This window comes from Pantherophis guttatus, chromosome 3 (genome assembly GCF_059756535.1).
Source record: "Pantherophis guttatus breed Tessera chromosome 3, ASM5975653v1, whole genome shotgun sequence".
Classification (NCBI taxonomy): Eukaryota; Metazoa; Chordata; class Lepidosauria; order Squamata; family Colubridae; genus Pantherophis; species Pantherophis guttatus.
The window spans coordinates 82314398-82331649 of record NC_142065.1 but is presented as its reverse complement, the minus strand read 5'-3'; the positions used below and the strand labels follow the sequence as shown (position 1 = coordinate 82331649).

The 17252-nt window shown below is 36.0% G+C and overlaps 1 protein-coding gene across 8 annotated transcripts in view; it reads left to right on the top strand.

Moving 5' to 3' along the window:
• Positions 1 to 17252, top strand: part of TGFBR3 (transforming growth factor beta receptor 3) — a 151575-nt gene that overhangs the window by 75712 nt on the left and 58611 nt on the right. For all 8 annotated transcript variants that reach the window (XM_034437215.3, XM_087889969.1, XM_034437217.3 and 5 more), the window contains exon 4: positions 12845 to 12982. In XM_034437215.3, coding sequence (XP_034293106.2) covers positions 12845 to 12982 — 138 coding nt within the window. The remainder of the gene's footprint in view (positions 1 to 12844; positions 12983 to 17252) is intronic.

The window sequence follows — 17252 nt, the reverse complement described above, 5'->3', positions numbered from 1 at the left end:
TTAAGATTAAATTTTGCAGCTATCTATCTATTTGAGACATTTGTGAAATGCTATAATTGGTATGAGAAGGGAGCAAGACAAACTTTGAAGAGGATTTGTCAAACTGATGGCACTTGATAAAGTGTTCCCAAATTATGAACCCGTGTTTATCAAATGGTTGCTTCCTGTGGAACAACATTACGACAGAAGTTTATTTCTTCTTCTTATCCTCTACTTGGACACATTTTCTGCTTTGGTTTCTCAAATAGAGCTTGAGTCCAAAACTGTCTCTAAGGAATTCAAGGATAGTACACCAAGACTGGTTATTTCTTAAGACAATTCAGTAAGTTATTGGCGATGAAAGCAAAAGATATATATCTCTCTCTCCCTTCCTCCTTCTTCTTCTCCTTCTCCTTCTCCCTCCCTCCCTCCCTCCCTTTCTCTCTCCCTCTCTTTCTCCTCTTCTTTCTCTCTAATTTCTACACTTTCCATCTCACCTAAGTGACTCTGCACAGTTTACAAACAACATCATATCATAATATAAAAATGTTATTTAAAGCGCAATTAAAAACAGTTTTAAAAGAGGGTTAAACTTACTACCGTATTTCCCCGAAAACAAGACCTTGTCTTACATTTTTTTGAACCCTGAAATAAGCGCTTGGCCTTATTGCCATGCACTCAAAAGCCCGATTGGGCTTATTATCAGGGGATGTCTCATTTTGGGGGGAAACAGGATAGTTAAAAGTAAAAATCAAAGTTAAAAAGTTAACAGGTAAGGTATTCCAGACACACTTTCTCCTGGTGTTGATTGTTGGTTGTTTTCCTCCCTTTGTGGCAATTTGATGTTCATTATTTGGAATTCAGCTTGGCCTGTATACAAACCTAAGGCATTTTGAAGCCATTCAGGTTGCATTTCCTTAGGACTTCGGTGCCCTAAAATGCATTCCCAATGCAGTTTTGATGCTTGAAGCTAATAAGTATTAGGATTCCAACCTCAGGATTTAGAGTTTCATTTGACCCTACAGAGATGATGCTTCTGCTGTTTTCAGACAACAACCAATCTCATGAGCACTGTATAATATATCTGTATAAAAGAATTGTGCAATCTTGGCCCATTTGCTGAATACTTAGGTCAATTAAACCTGGAGAAAGCCAAATCAGTAGTAAAAGAGAATTGGGGACATTGATAATCAAAATGACATCACCAGGGTCCCTGAATTGTACCTCCAGATGTTAGATAACCGCAAGCAACCTACAGTGTAGTATCAGTGCAATTGATACAAAAGTTAGATACAATCTAACCCTGTGGTAATATAGATGGCCTTTTCCAGAGCTCACTTTGATGTCTTCCCATCAACTCTATTGACTGGAAGAGTTCATGGGACTTCTTATTTGCAGAGATTTTGCCTTTGTGGATCCAGGGAGGTAGAAACTCTTGCTTATTTCTCATATGGTGTCCTTTTTATGATGCCCCAAGGCATGCTCTGATCTTCTCAATCATCTCCAAATCTGAGGGTTGCTCTCATAAATTTTACGGTTATTACTTTTTAAGAGATGTTAACCCCACACTCACATACCAAGTGGCCAATTAGTTTTACCAATTCATACAAGTGCACAAAACTTTTAATTAGATATATCCTTCTATTGTCCTATTGTTCTTTCCCCAATAATGTATTGTCGTATTAAACTATTTCTCTTTTTACTGTAAAAGCTGATGAAAGACTAATCAAGATATTTGATTTGATAATACTTCTGTGAGATTTGCTGTACCATTATTTTACTCACTGACTGTAGTGAGAAGCATTTTCTAATTTCAGTCAGAATCACTCATTTTATAGATAGCTGTCAGAACTATTGTATCTGTTAATGATGTCAATTAATTTGTTTTGATTTGATTTGCATGTGTGTGTTACAGGTGAACTTCTAAAGCCTTATTTTAACCTAATTAATAAAACTTGCCTGCACAGCCAACCTGATTTGTTCAATGTGGATTCAGTGTCGTTGATGATGATGTTTAGTGTTTATTCAGCAATTATTCAATTTATTTATTCTGGACAGATTTGTCTTTGGGAATTATTTTCTAAACTACTTCAAAAATTACTGGTCATCACTTGAAATTCTTTTGAAGTCTAATCACCAGAACTTTCAGAAAAAGCTGTGTGGGGCCACAATTCAGTTTGTCTTGAGTTTTATTTTCAAGAGAAATAAATATTAGTGTAATCATAGTTTAGTCTTAACGAGATAAGAAGCAGTTATTTTCAGCAGAGTTTGCTTTCACCACAGCTGTTCAGAGAGTTGAGACTAAGGAGTTCAAGCAGTTTAATAAATAGATCTGTCTTGCTTTTGCTGTTTTGCTTCAGCTATGTGGGAGCAATTGTTGAGACATATTTATAAATAGGTGCATATACACTTGAATTCACAGAAAACCATGGTTTGTTTTATGAAAGCGTTAAACATGCTTCAAACATGTGGATAGCTTAAGTTGAATGCCTACTCTATATCAGTAGGGAGAGAATAGTACAAATACATATATTGTCATGACAAATGTTACTGTAACACATTCTGTTTCAACTCATCCTCTAATACTTTCAGTACAGACATCCTTTGTTGTTGTTAGTTGTGAAGTCGTGTCTGACCCATCGCAACCTCATGGACAGCTTTCTTCCAGGCCTTCCTGTCCTCTACCATCCATCCCCCAGAGTCCATTTAAGCTCACACCGACTGCTTCAGGGAGGCCATATAACCACCTCATTCTCTGCCGTCCCCTTCTTCTTTTGCCCTCAATCGTTCCCAGCATTAGGCTCTTCTCCAGTAGTTCTAAATTCAATTTTTTTTTGAGTTTTGTGACTCATATACTTCTTTTATATTGGCTTCTGTTTCCAACATAATTTTTCACTCTAAATCTGATATTTCCTGTATTTCTTCTGAGGCACACTTTTTAACTGATCAATCTCTCTCAAATTGCTGGAGAAATACTAATTTGTACATTGAGTTATTCTTTAATTTTACAGCCATGTGGCTATTGTTTCCTGTTTTAAAACACTATTCCATATTTAATCCAAAAGCATGCCCTTGTTAAATGGCCTGTCATGAGGAATTAGTTAAACTAACTCTTAAAATACTTTGCATTTGAGAAAGAAAAGACTAGTGTCCTCTACAGCTTAAACTGGGAGTAAATCACATGAAGCTTTAGATAAACTTCCAAGCAGCTAAGCATTTGCTCAGATTGCAAATATCTTTTAATTTTTTTTTTTAGGAATGGTGATATTTATTTATTTCGCTTAATATTTCTCCAGACTTCCAAGGTGTCTCAGCAGTAATGTACAATAATGCAACTTGAAATTTAAATTTAAAATTAAAACAATCAAGTGAAACAAGTTGAATTCATAACTAAAATTAACAGAACTAGTAATTAACTAGCTTTAATGAGTTGTTAGCATTTGTACAGAAAAGATGGGTTTTCTTTGGAAGACCCCAAGAATTAGTACCCTCTCTTTTGCAGAGAATGCGTTCCAAATTGCCGGAGCAACAGAGAAGTTTCTACCCCCTGCCAAATTTATGATAGGTGAAGCTCCCTTAATTGATTTCACAAAGGCTTTCTCTCCAATAGAATGATGTGTGCCGTTTCTTTCTTTCTTTCTTTTTCTTTTTAACTTTGATGGATTGTTTGAGTCATGCCTGGACAAGTAAAGCATGCTTATGCAATTGTTCTTGGATTTCCAGCAGCACTTAAAAATGCTTAGACATAAATGAAATAAGGGTTTTCATTTCTAAAAGTGGTGAGGTGAACATTGTAGCTTTGCTCACAGATCTTACGTTGAAGATACAGCGATACAAGGATATCCAGATAGTCCTCGACTTACGACCACAATTGAGCTCCAAATTTATGTTGCTAAGCAAGATATTTATTACATGAGTTTTGCCCCATTTTATGACCTTTCTTGCCCCAGTTGTTAAGTGAATCACTGCAGTGGTTAAGCTAGTAACATGGTTGTTAAGTGAATTTGGCTTTCCCATTGACTTTGTCAGAAAGTTGCAAAAGGTGACCCCAGATCACTGCAACAGTCATAAATACGAGCCAGTTGCCAAGTTGTCAGAATTTTGATCATGTGACCATGGGGATGCTGCAATGGTCATAAGTGTGAAAAACAGTCATAAATCACTTTTTCCAGTGCCGTTCTAATTTTGAACAGTGACTAAATGAACTGTTATAAGTCAAAAACTACCCTTATATTTCAGAAGTGCAATTGTGCTTCCCATGCATGTTAATTGCTTTATGTGTTTGTATTAGTATTCTCTATTTTCTATTGTTAATGGATTAATCAAGACAAAGTTATTGGAAGATCAGGTTTGTTATTGAAAAATTAGCAAAAACAAAAATGACTGGAGAACATGGGTTAGTTTTTAGACAACAGCTTCTTGGGCTCCATGGGATAATTGGCATCGTTTTTTTATGAGACTTTTAACATTCTCCTGTTGAATAAGAAATAGGCAATTTTTGCCTCCCGTGGATGGTGCAAATTGTTCAGTGAACTCAGAGATGTGGATTGTTTTGAGTTTGATGCAATCATTCAGTAAAGCCAAAGTTTTTACAGGTGATTGCATTTTACTTTAAACACATAAATCCATATCTGTTTTGCAGATGCGGAAGGGCTTTGGTAGCTTTAGTTTAAATTACTAGTTTTATACATTCGATGTCTTCACTCTCTTAATGTTGCAGTTGCTAACAACAGCGACTCAAAGCTGCAATCCTATTCCCAATTGCTGAACTATTCTGGTAGAAGTTAGTGAGTCTACCTATATGCTTTGGATCAAATATGGACTGCACTGAAAAGCTAGTGACCAATAACCAAAAAGCTGTTAAATTCACCTATTCCCACCAATCCTGTTGTTTTTATTTTGAGGTTGTATCCTAGTGATAATTGCTGAATGGAAGAGGGGGAAAAAAGAGGAAAGGGATATTGTGAATTAGTGGCTCTATGCTCTCCTTAAATCCTCAGCTGAGGTTGCAAGTTATAAGGTCTTATGGAAAGACTAGAGCTGTCCAGTAGATGGTGATCCTTCTTCTTTCCTTGTGTTTTATTATTTAATCCCAAAAGAAAGTTGCTGGCATGCTAATAAAGCTTTCAGGATGACCTGGGAAACTCACTGTCCTGTCCAGCCACAACTGTGTACAGCTGGCACTATGGTCAGAAAAATGCAGACAGCAACAGCTTGTGACTGGCTAAAGTATTCTCACCCACAAATACTCATGATAGTATACAAATGTATGTGCATACACTGACAATTACAACATTGCAACTACACTCATTTAGCACTTTTCCAGAAACCCAGAAACAGGGGTAAGGTTCTAAAATCACGAATGGCCATCTTGAATGCAAAGACACTTACGTTTTTGAAAAGCAAGGCAACACTCCCTGAATGTTGAATGAGAACCAAAGGAATAAGTAGGAAGAGATGTAGACTAGAACAATCACATATATTTATCCCCGGGTCTAGTGGCCTGAAGTACTCCTACCTGGTGAGCAGCAACAAGGTGAGACAGGCATTTGGGGACACAACAGACAATACTGCTTCTTCCCATTGTTAAAAGAACTTAATAGAAAGTGCCTAACTTAGATGCTGATTTTAATTATTTTATTTTTAAAATACAGCATTCATTATACGATATGATACATCATACTGTGTATATATGTAGTGTGTTTCGTATATAAACAGACATACTGCGATACATATATAATAATCAGAACATGTTCACATTTCTGTGCATACTAATAAGATCGATTCAAGAATCAAAGCTATCCCATTATAAATGCTATCTGCCTCCCTCCCTCCCTCCCTCCCCACTTCTGCCTTTTCCGCATAGGCATCAAAATCTCAATCTGTCCCCTATATTCTCAATCCTGCCTTGCTGATACAATTAAAAATAAAAAACGTCTAAAGCAAAGAAACCCAGAAGTTGACTCAATTATTCCTAATGTATCAGTTGTGTGCCATTTTACAATATATAGGTCTTAATATAGATTTGGTCTAGGGTTTATGTGGTTTTTTTAACTGTTTATTTCTGAGTGCTGATCAAATGAATAGGTCCAAGGAAGAGAAATATGTTGTGCAAATCATTTGTTAGAATTCAGTGCAAATGGAAAGTTTTTTGTAGCAAATGGATAAAGATACTGGCAATGTTTTATAGTGTTTTGAACTACTGCCAGTAGCAGAGCTACATTTATGACAGTTCCTTGGGTGTTTTGCTCCTGGAGAGTCCTAAAACTTTAATTTACAGAACATGTTTGAAAAAAGAAGTCTTTCTTTACAGCTAACTCAAGATGGGATCACTGAGAAAGGTAATACCCTGTTTAGAACAATAGCATTTAAATTGTTTTTCTGCAAACGAAGGCCCTGCATTAGCTGGAATTATTCAGTATTGGCTGGGGAATTCCTTGACTTGAAGTTCAGACATCTTAAATATGCCAAGGTTGAAAAACAATACCGTAGGATATAATAACACAATCTTGAAAGCCTGATAGAGATGGCCTTTGCTCTCTCTTATATCAAAGAGAATCAAGGTGGGGTTATCATAAATTTCACCCCGTCTTCTTTCCCAAGCCCAGTAGATGTTTACTTAGCTATTTTGGCATACCTTCAAGGTTAGCTCTACAATCCTGTAGGCCGAGACTTCTTTAATAAGAATTATCTTATTAATACATTTAGATCAGTGGTGGGTTACACTTACCTTTGCTACTGGTTCACTTGTGCGCGTGCCACTTCTGCACATGCGCAGAGCGTATTTGATGACGTCTGGGCGGGTGGGCGGAACTTCCACCGCTGCTGCTAGTGGTTCGCCTGAACTGGGGTGAACTGGTAGCAACCCACCACTGATTTAGATACACCATCCTTTCTTTGGATGTACACTCTTCTTTCACTCTTTTTTATTCTTACAACATTTTTATGAATTAGGTGAGCCAGAGAAATAGTTAATGGCTTCAAGTCACCTATCAAACTACACCTTCTCCTTGATTAGTGTTCCAAAGGCTTGGTCATTAAGCAAAATGGTCTCTAAGAGAAGACATGGCTGAGGGAGAGACACACACACTGCGGAGATCACTGGTTGTTGCCATCTCATTCAGATAAGGTCTCTTGTACAGTGTCCTGTGCCTGACCAATCCCCCCCCTTATCCCCCCCTCATAGGGTAGAGAGACTGTCTTCCTGAGCTGCTTTTCTTTGCAGCACTTTGGTTCCTAAAAGTGCTATTTTTTAAACTGTTACTAGCTGAGCAAGGTAACAAACTCAGCGCTGTGATCTTAATTAGTTGAAAAGAACCCTCTAGGTTGCTCAGCTGTTGCCTGAAACTGATTAGAACTTAATCAGTTTCCCATTGAAGGATTTGTCAGATACATGAAATTTGCCTGAAAAATTTGTCAGAAAATGATTTTTTATTAGTGTTTTTGTGAATGCTCACCAACCAAGAGAGTTGCTAACTGAGAAATGGCTTTGCTGTCTTTACCTGAAATTTACACTTTAGCCATATATACAAAATCATGCACCTATGAAATTTGCTCAGTGGGGAGACAGTAATTCATTTTGATTATAAGATTTGACATAAGATGAAGTTATACTCTTTGGGGGGTTTTTTATACTTACTTCAAAATGGTCTAGTTCACCTGATTATGTTCAAATAACAACATAGTACTGTGTTTCCCCAAAAATAAGATCCTGTCTTATATTTTTTTGAACCCTGAAATAAGCACTTGGCCTTATTGCCATGCGCTCAAAAGCCCAATTGGGCTTATTATCAGGGGATGTCTTATTTTGGGGGAAACAGGGTACTAAAAGGATTTGCGAAACAAGGAGAAGTATTTAGAGACACGAGTGAAAAAGAAATCCTTGTAGCATATAATATCTGGGCATTTTTTATAAATTGTTAGTGAAGTATGACTTAGAAACCAAACAAGTCAAAGATTATATGATTAAATGGATGCTAAATTTGGATGTAGTAATAGATATGCAACAATGAGGCTTTCAGTGGAAGAAAGTATAATTTACTCCAAATTGTACAGATAATTGTGTAAGATTGCTATATTACTCAGTCCTGATTGCAAAATGGACAGTCCATTCTCTAAAAAATGTGGAAAAGTACTGAGCAGATTGGGTCATTCTTTCTTATTTTGTGGCAATTGGATAAAGCTCAACTATTCTGGAAAATTATTCCTACCCAAATGAGACACATCTTAGTTGAATTTTATTTCAACTATTTTCTAAATTACGGTAAACTTTATTAAACCTATTTTCTAAAAATACGTTAAGTTTGTACATGCAAAGTACTGCAATGATATTGTATGCCTTTTCCTGGAAAAGTTCTTTGATCTCTTCATTGGAAGAATGATTTAACCAAGTTGTGGGAATGAATTTTGATTTTTAGAATGACTTCATATTTTAAAAGTTAATCTGACAGTGATACCATCAAAAACACATTACAACAACATGAATTAACAATAATTGAAGCTGCCAGAAGAGCAAGAGCCATAACTTTGTGTCTCTCTTGACACACGAAGTGATAAAAAGAGGAGGAAGAAGAAGAAGAGGAAGGAGAAGAGGAGGAGAAGGAATCTGTCAGAATTTAATTCAAACTGGAAAACATTTTAAAATCACAATTAAATATATAGACCTGTACTATATGCAAATTTTGAATTTCTTTATGCATAGAGTATATATTTTAATTTTATGAAAATTTAAAATCAAAACACTCTACCATATCTGTAAGGTTGAAATTTGTCTCATTTGGTGATACATTTTACGTTGGTCATGGGTCCTCATGTTCATTCTTTGATTAGAGCTTAATGGTGATTTCTAGTCTTTTTCTTTCTTTTTGGTGCAGCTGGTGCTCCTAATGTGCTGAAAGTACAGTATGTCCAAAAATCTGCTGTATACTTAAAATGCATTTGGTTTCCATAGTAGATTTCATGGGTTTATCAACAACAGAACACTGATGAAACACTTACTTGAAGATGGAAAGTTTGAAATCATCAGTGAGAGATATGATTCAAGATGTTTAATCACCAGATAATTCAATCCTAAATTTAATTGATTTAATAGAGACTCATTTTAATTCATCATGGTATGTTTGAATTGGTGACAGTTGTTTTTCAGACTATTTTGGTTCCGATTTGTTGTTGCTTCTAAGGAACATAACAGCAGCAACAGAAAAAACAACAACTTAACTTTGAAGTGTGATGTACTGTTTGGTTTCATCCTCAAGCTATCTTGTAACTATTCCACTAGAAGAAGTACATATTTTTAGATCTGGGGAATAGACCAAAAATAAAACAATTTTATAACAGCTCTCCCAACTTTCCATAGGCAAAATGTTGAAGAGCTTGAAATGGCACCTCTATCTATTCCCTTACTATGCATTTTCAGTTTGTTATTCCACAACTTATATGTCCAATCAACACTTGCCAAATGTGGACTTCTTCCTTAGGAAACATCTATTAAGAGTTAGGTGTGCACATTATAACTTTCATATATGGAGGAATACATTTATTGTTATATAGTATATTCTTTTCTATACCGCTATATCTTCTATCCCTCTTCAAGACATAATATGATTAGCAGGTTGGATTTTTCAGTTCTCTGAATAGGCTGATGGGGTTTGAATGTGCTGGGATAATGGAGAGAGAGATAAATTATGTTCCTAAGATAGTTTCATTTTGCTGGGGGTGGGGGTGGGGGTGGGGATTGAATGACAGGATTCGGTGTCTAAAGAAATAATAAGCAAGGAATGGAATTTAGAGAACAGACCACAGATAATTCTATGACATACAGTAATCCTGGGAGATTCATACTGTTCTTGTTTAGGCCCCAAAATGTACAGAAATCAGTAACTTGATCCCAGAACCAATTTTAAGATTTATGTGTGTATTATTAATAAATCATTAGCATTCTGGATGTAAATAATTGAACAAAAATTATTTATGATACATTGTATTTATGACGCATAGCTTTCTTCCAGGTAATTTGGAAGTCTATCCTGGTGTACTGAAGTACAGTTTTCATGAGTTGACCATTTTGGGTTGAGATTATTAGAATTAATTGTGGGATAACAAATCTGCAAAGCAACAAATTAAGCAGGCTACTTTAAAGATGCAATGGACTAGTTTTTATCCAGTCAGTGAATTAGGCTCATATAAGAGTTCCCTCAAAACATAATGTTTGAATTTTGTGATTTGAAGATAGAAACTTCTCAGGCGTACAACTCATTTTTTCCTCTCCCATGCTTTTCTGAACAGCTGTCTCAATATGGGCACTGTAATTTGATATATTTTACCCTGCATTATCAGCACGATTTTGTAATGGCTGTTTTGAAAAAAAAATCTATGCTGTGAATTATTCCGGAGTCCTTCACATTAGCAAGGTGTTTCACCATTTCAAAACCTTAGATATTTATTTTTATAATGACATTGTGTGTGGGAGTGTATATTGTGTGGGATTTCAGGTCCTAAAGTTATATAAAGCCAATAGGGTTTGTTGGTTGTTTTCTTAATCATTTTCCAGTATTTGTGCCCTAGTCTGTTCTTTGTAATATAAATTACTCTGCCAGAATAATAGGCATGAGCCCTGAGTCTGTTTTTGTAATTTGGTTGCTGTGGTAATATTCAGCCTTCCACAACCCTGGCATCTCCAGGGAGACCAAAATTGTTGCCGTCTTTACCAACTTGATATTGTCCATGTTTGTAGAACATTTCCGAAAGCAGTGCCTAATTGTATAAATTTGCACTGAAATATATAGATAATGCCCATGTTTAAGGTACAAATAAAACCAGTGTTATTTCTAGGGGAAAAAATGAGAATTTTCTAAAGGCGCATGGCCATTTATGTTTTAACTACAATGTTGAACTTGCATTTACCTTTTGATTAAGTGCTGGTAAATGGATTTTTAAAAGAGAATTATGATCTTTCTGGGAGAAAACAGTTTCAAAATATAGATTGATTGATGGATGGTATGATTTGATGTTTCTTATATAAAGAAACAGACTGGATATAGAAAACTAGAGAGTTGTGAAAAATAATTCTAATCTTTTCTCTGGCACATAACTTTTCTACATGCGAAAGCCTATCTAAATGGCAGACAAACCTGGGATTTTTCTATCCAAATTTTGAAATATTATGGTCCAAGGTACACTTTATCACATTTTTTGCTTAAAAGTCGCCCTGACTTTTAATTATCTTGCCTTTATTGGCATAATCCTGACTCATTATGTTAATTGTGTTATGCCTCATGTACTCCCAAATCTATCCTTGTCCTTAGCCTTTTTAATTTATCTGCTGATTGTGTCCTGTTGTATTTGGTATATCTTTAATTCTTTAAAAAAGTTAAGAGAAGTTGAATAATAATAAAAAATCTTGTTTAGGCCCTTAAAGGAAACATGCCACTATGTGGGGGTTAGTATGTCCTATATTCCAAACATTGATAAGGCAAAACAAATCTCAAAAAAACAAAAAAAACAACAACAAAAAAAACAAAACCCCAAAAACACCTCCTGATTTACAAACAAAAAGAGCTTTTATGATAATTGCCAGGATGGAAGATTTTTGTACCCTTGAACAGGTGTCCTTCACAGTTGGGCCACAGACTATCATTCACAGATGCAAAGATCTCTTTTCTGATGGTTCTTTTAATTAGCAAACCTCCTTTTACAATTGTCTAGGTTATGTCTAGATTTTCTCTCTATGGACTCTTTCCAGCCCACGCTTTGCAGAAACGATATTCTCTTCTCGTGCCCTGAACAGGGTCATGAGAGCTATATGCTTCTTGATTCTGTAGGGATTTATAATATCAAAGATTACAAATTCAAGGGAACTATCTGAAAATCAGCTAGTACGTATGGAACCAGGCTGCAAACTGAAAGGGCATCATTTCCCTACCACTTTTGTTCTGTGTGGACTTCAACTCCCAGAATTCCACAGACAGCAAGGTTGATAAACATTTCTGTAGAGTCTGGAATGTTTTCAGAATGCTGCATTATTTGTTACTTTCCTCTCTTTTTCATCTTACTATGCCATTGATATTTGCATGACATAAGACAACGCCCCCTTTTAAAGTCCTATTTTGCTGGGTCAAAGGGTGACTAAGGTGTTAGTGCCTTTACTATTGTTGCTCATTATAATTAGCAGATTGGGTGATTTCAAACAAGGATGTTCTTGCCAGCCCTGGTCCTTGAGGAGAACTATGCCCAGGATGTAAAAACTATGATTTGGAAGTTTCATGTTTAATTTTTAAATCGGTCATGAGCTAAATGTGTTCTTAAATTTACCACTCACCTTCACCCACCCACCCCCAGCTCTGCCTGTAACTTAGAAAATCCTATGTTTTTGATACATGGTGCAATTTTATTTGGCAAGATGCCTTCAGGGGCCTCCCTGAGAATAGCACATCCTTCACTTCCATCCTGTTGCTCTTCACATTCCCTTACTTGCATGTCTAATCTTGCCACTGTTGGGAGGAGGAGGGCTGGAGAGAGTAAGACACAGAAAAGGTATTTCTTCTTCCCCATTCCTCTATCCCTATCTTCTTGCCTGGAAAAGACATAAGCCTCAGTTCAACACGTGCCAAATGATGTTAGTTTTGACATTTCATTCATCAGTTATGTAACCCTTAAGTGCTGTTGACTTTGAGATTTGGCCTTACTCTTTCTGTAGAAAATAGAAAAAAAATATTTCAAATCTGTGAGCAAGTCTATGTGCAAATTACTAGGTGGCCCCTGAAGTAATTAAGCCCTTACAGCAGAAGTGCTAATTATTATTAATTTATTGCTCAATTGGATCAAGTATTAGTTGTGGTGTCTTGAATTATTTGTTTGTATCTTACAGGTTGTTTTGCATTTGAATCCAATTGCTTCAATGCATATTCATCAGAAACCATTGGTGTTCCTCCTGAACTCTCCTGTGCCTCTAGCATGGAAAGTGAAAACAGAAAGACTTGCTTTGGGGATTCAGAGACTTTTTATTGTAAGTATTTGAAATATCCTGACCTTGTGTAGTAATGTTTCATATGCGATTGATGGATATGGACAGAGAAAAATAAATGTAAATTAGCTTTCACATTTCAGCAAAAATCTCTTAGGGGCCGTGTGGGGGCTTATTTGAATTTTTGTTTAATATGGGTGGGTGGTAGAGAGAGGTTATATAATTGCCCTTACGTGTGATTATTGACTACAGTAGGCTTCCAGCTTTGATCAACTGTGGCGCCTCTGACAGATCACTAGCTTTAGAAGATGCAGTAGCTGTAATGTCAAAGGTCAAGAGCACTGTAAGAAATTAGGAAGAAACTTGCTTGCTGTGTGGTCTGCCAGCAAAACTCCTGTTGAGTTGAGCCCCTTGTGATCAGGAGAAAGTTTGAGCTGAGGTTTTGGTAAAGGCACAAGCTTAAGTCCAGCATGAAACCATGGCATGTTTCTGAAGAACAGTCCAGCAGTCACCTATTTAATAAATTACACACATTGACCATTGGCCAGGATGTGCTGTTAGTAGAGCTGACCAGACGGGTTGTTTGGGTTGAATTTTTAAGCTATGATATCATGTCTCATGATGACTCCTTAGAACTTCATTATTTAACATCCCAATTTCTGAAACAAACATTATTTAATGGATTATACAAGAGTTATACAAACCCCAAATAATCTCTGGAAAATGTCACATCTGGCACCTGGAGGGACATTCTCCAAAATAATGAATATAATATTGTATGACAGTTTTACAAAAGTGTGTTGACAGTAAGAAATCAATCTTTGTTGGATTTTAAAAGAAAAAAAATTCTTTTTTTTAAATAGCAAAACTAATTTCCAAAAACTATTATGTGTACTTACCCGAATATGATATGTTTCTATGCATTTTCTTTGATATATAGTATGCTTTTGTCCTGTGCTTTTAAAATAAAATACATACTTTGGGCGCACAGTTGTTGAATTGAGAAATTATGGGAGACAGTCTTTGTGGACTTGGTGAATGAATGTGCCAGTCCATAAAGTGTTCTGTTTTGTTGGATAACACATTGCTTAAAAAGAAATCCCTAATTTTCATTGTTGATTTTCGGTGAAGAAAACTATATTGTGATGTCTCTTTCATCCAAATCTCATAGAAAGTATTTTGGATACGTTTAATTGACCTGAATGTGTGAGGAATAGACACAGCTCTATAGAATGTGACCTAAAATATAAGAGAGAAATCACAATCAATTTTGTATGAAGAAGTGGAATCATCCAATGAAATGTTTTTCCACATCAAAGACTCCCTGAAATATCCTTTTTTATGTAACCTTGAGTGGAAAGGCAATTCCACCTGCTATAGTCTTTCAATTTGGAATTTACTGATGTAATTCCAGCATAAATTTATAAATGGATGAAGAGTTTTTACCCTCTCTCTATATACATCATTTTCTGTGTTTGCAGGAAGATTGAATTCACCGTCCATTAAAAAATTAAAACGGTGCCTCCTATTCATTGAAAAAGAAAGACTCTCAGTTGTGACATATATTTACCATGATTTTAGTTCGACTTGGATTGCTTTCTGACCACCTGATTTTAAGAGGTTCTTAATTGACTGTCAACATTTATTTATTGTTTTAATACTTTTTCCTGATTGACAAACATTGACAGAACCTTGACTAAACAGTAAAATTATAACAAATAAGTGAAGAGAGATTTATAACAAAGTGAGATGTGGGAGAAGAAGAAGGAAAAATAATATATTTATAGCCAAAAAGGTAAAATTGAATGAAACATAAATTTTCCAATGCCTTCCTTCATAACAGAGATAACTTATTTTCATGCCACCAGTTTAGCCTCTTCCTCCCCCATCACATCAATTTTATTGACCCCTGCTGTGGAACATGTTTTCCTCTATATCACCCAACAAAATATGTGGTAGAGCTTTTTGCTGAGAAAATAGCCCAAAAGGAGAGGATTAAACAATCTTTTTCTCACTCCCATTTTGTTTTACCCCCAAAAGATGACTCTGGATGGCTTCAGAAAATTATAAATTGTAAAAAGTAAAATAACTTTAAAAAAACAGTTTATCTATATCATGCCTAAAGTAAAAAGGACCTGCCAAAAACCCTAATCCAGAGTATCTCTGCCTGCTAGTTGGGGAATTCTGGGAGTTGAATTCAATTTAAAAAAGGACTTTGAATTTACTATATTTTAAGAGGTTAATCCTATTTGCACTGAAAAGCAGGTAGGTAGCTTCTCCCCTTCACAACTTCTAACTTATTAGCAAATAAATTAAGCTCACCTATACTGATGGACTAATTTAATAGTGGTAGTAAATTACTGTGAAAGATTGCTATCTTTAGCTACTTGTGCATCAAATATTCTTGAAAGTGAATTGAACAGAAGTTGGAAGACAATCAAAAGGAAGCTGCAGTTCAATATGTCTAATGGAGCATAGCTCTGTGTTAAAATGCATAGACTGTGCTGTAAACTAATTCATGTAATGGAATATTATGTTTCATAACATACTAGCACCTGAGCTGCGTTAATCTGAGCATGGAATCTCCTGAGTCTTAAAACTCAATTCCTCTTGAAAGCAAAACTTGGATCATATAATCAGGGTATTTATGGTCTTTCTACAGTAAAGTTTTATGACTGGAATTGTCATGATAATATCAAACATATTTTGCAGCCTTATAGGTATCAAACTTCCCTTTGGTAAGACACCTGAATTTTATCCCTTCCTTCTCTTTGTTTTTTAATAACTGCTTCAGCTGAATTGATCAAATAGGTAGAAAGAATAATTCCTATTCCTTACCAATTGTATATAAAAAATAAGCTAGCTTTGATTGATTTTATATTGTGAACATGCTAGATCATTCTTTCCATACTCAATTATCTAGCTCAAACTATCATGAGTTTTCCTCAGTTCATTGATGGTCATGTATTTTTTTTTTCTCTTGAACTTCTATGGTTCCTTTTATTTCTTCTTTAGATTGTATTTTTTCCCCCCAAGTTTTTCCATGAGTGAAGAATTATTGTATAATAGAAGCGGGATAGTTAATGCTGGCTGTTAGATTTTATTTTCCATCTTTATTATTCAAATTGGAAACATGCACAATACTCCTTCCTTCTGTTTTCCCCACAACAGCAGCCCCTGTTAGGTGGGTTGGGTTGAGAGAGAGTAACTAACCCAAAGTCAGCCAGCCAGTTTTCATGCCAAAGGCTTGATTAGAATTCACAGTCTCATGGCTTCTAGGCTGAAGCCTTCACCACTAGATCAAACTGGCTCTGGTGAGCTACAGCTTCTAGCAGCCCTCCTCAGCCATGCTAACTAGCAACAGTAGCTTTTGTGGGACTGAAGCTTTGTGTTCCCCAATGGACAAACTTTGTACACAAACCCAATTTAAATGAGAGAGGGCCAAATTAATACTTCAATTTCAGTCCTTATGGCCCCATTGATCCTGTTAGTTGCATAATCAGAAGAGCCATAGTTGGATCAATTAGGAAAGGGAAGAAATTAAACTTCATTACAGGATAATGTTCTGCCTTCCCATCTTAATTCTCCACAAATTCTGCACTGTTTGGAGTTTCAGTTAAAAAGAAATCCATAGAAGAGAAAACCTAGACAATTACACCTGTGTCTTCAAAGGTATGTGAGATATCTGGCTTATGGCACAAAGCAGTTTTATTAGCAGAGCTTTTTAAATCTAGAGATACTTAAAACTCCCACTGGTGGTAGGAGATTTTCTCATTCTCTCTCTTTCTTTCTCTCTCTCTTTTAAGTATCTCCAAGCTATAGCACCGTTTTAGACGGAAAGGGAAATTCCCCCCTACTTTGGCTAATTCCTCCCTCTCTTTCCTCCCACCCTTCTTTTTCAAGCTAGTTTCCACAAGAAGATGTTGGCAGGAGGCCATTTTTTAATGTTTTATTTTTGTGTCAAAGTGGTGGCCTTTGCAGGTGCTGCTCAGCTGGTGGAAACTTTTGCTTCAAGCGGTGGGCCTTTTGACTTTCATGGCTCCAGATCTTTCCTGCTGGACTGAAACTGGTTGTTATGGAAACTACAATGAAACTTCCTTAGATACCTCATTCTGTGGTTGCATGGCATCCTAGGTTTAAATAGTTAATTAAGATAATGTGTAATAGATTACTCTGTTAAACAGTTTTGGCCACAATAGTTTTTTGGAGGGGGTACAATATATTTGCTACAAGTTTTTACTCATGGGAACCAACCTCTGGTCAAGAGTTCATAAGTAGAGCTACATCTGTTGAAGTGAAGAGATATCCTGCA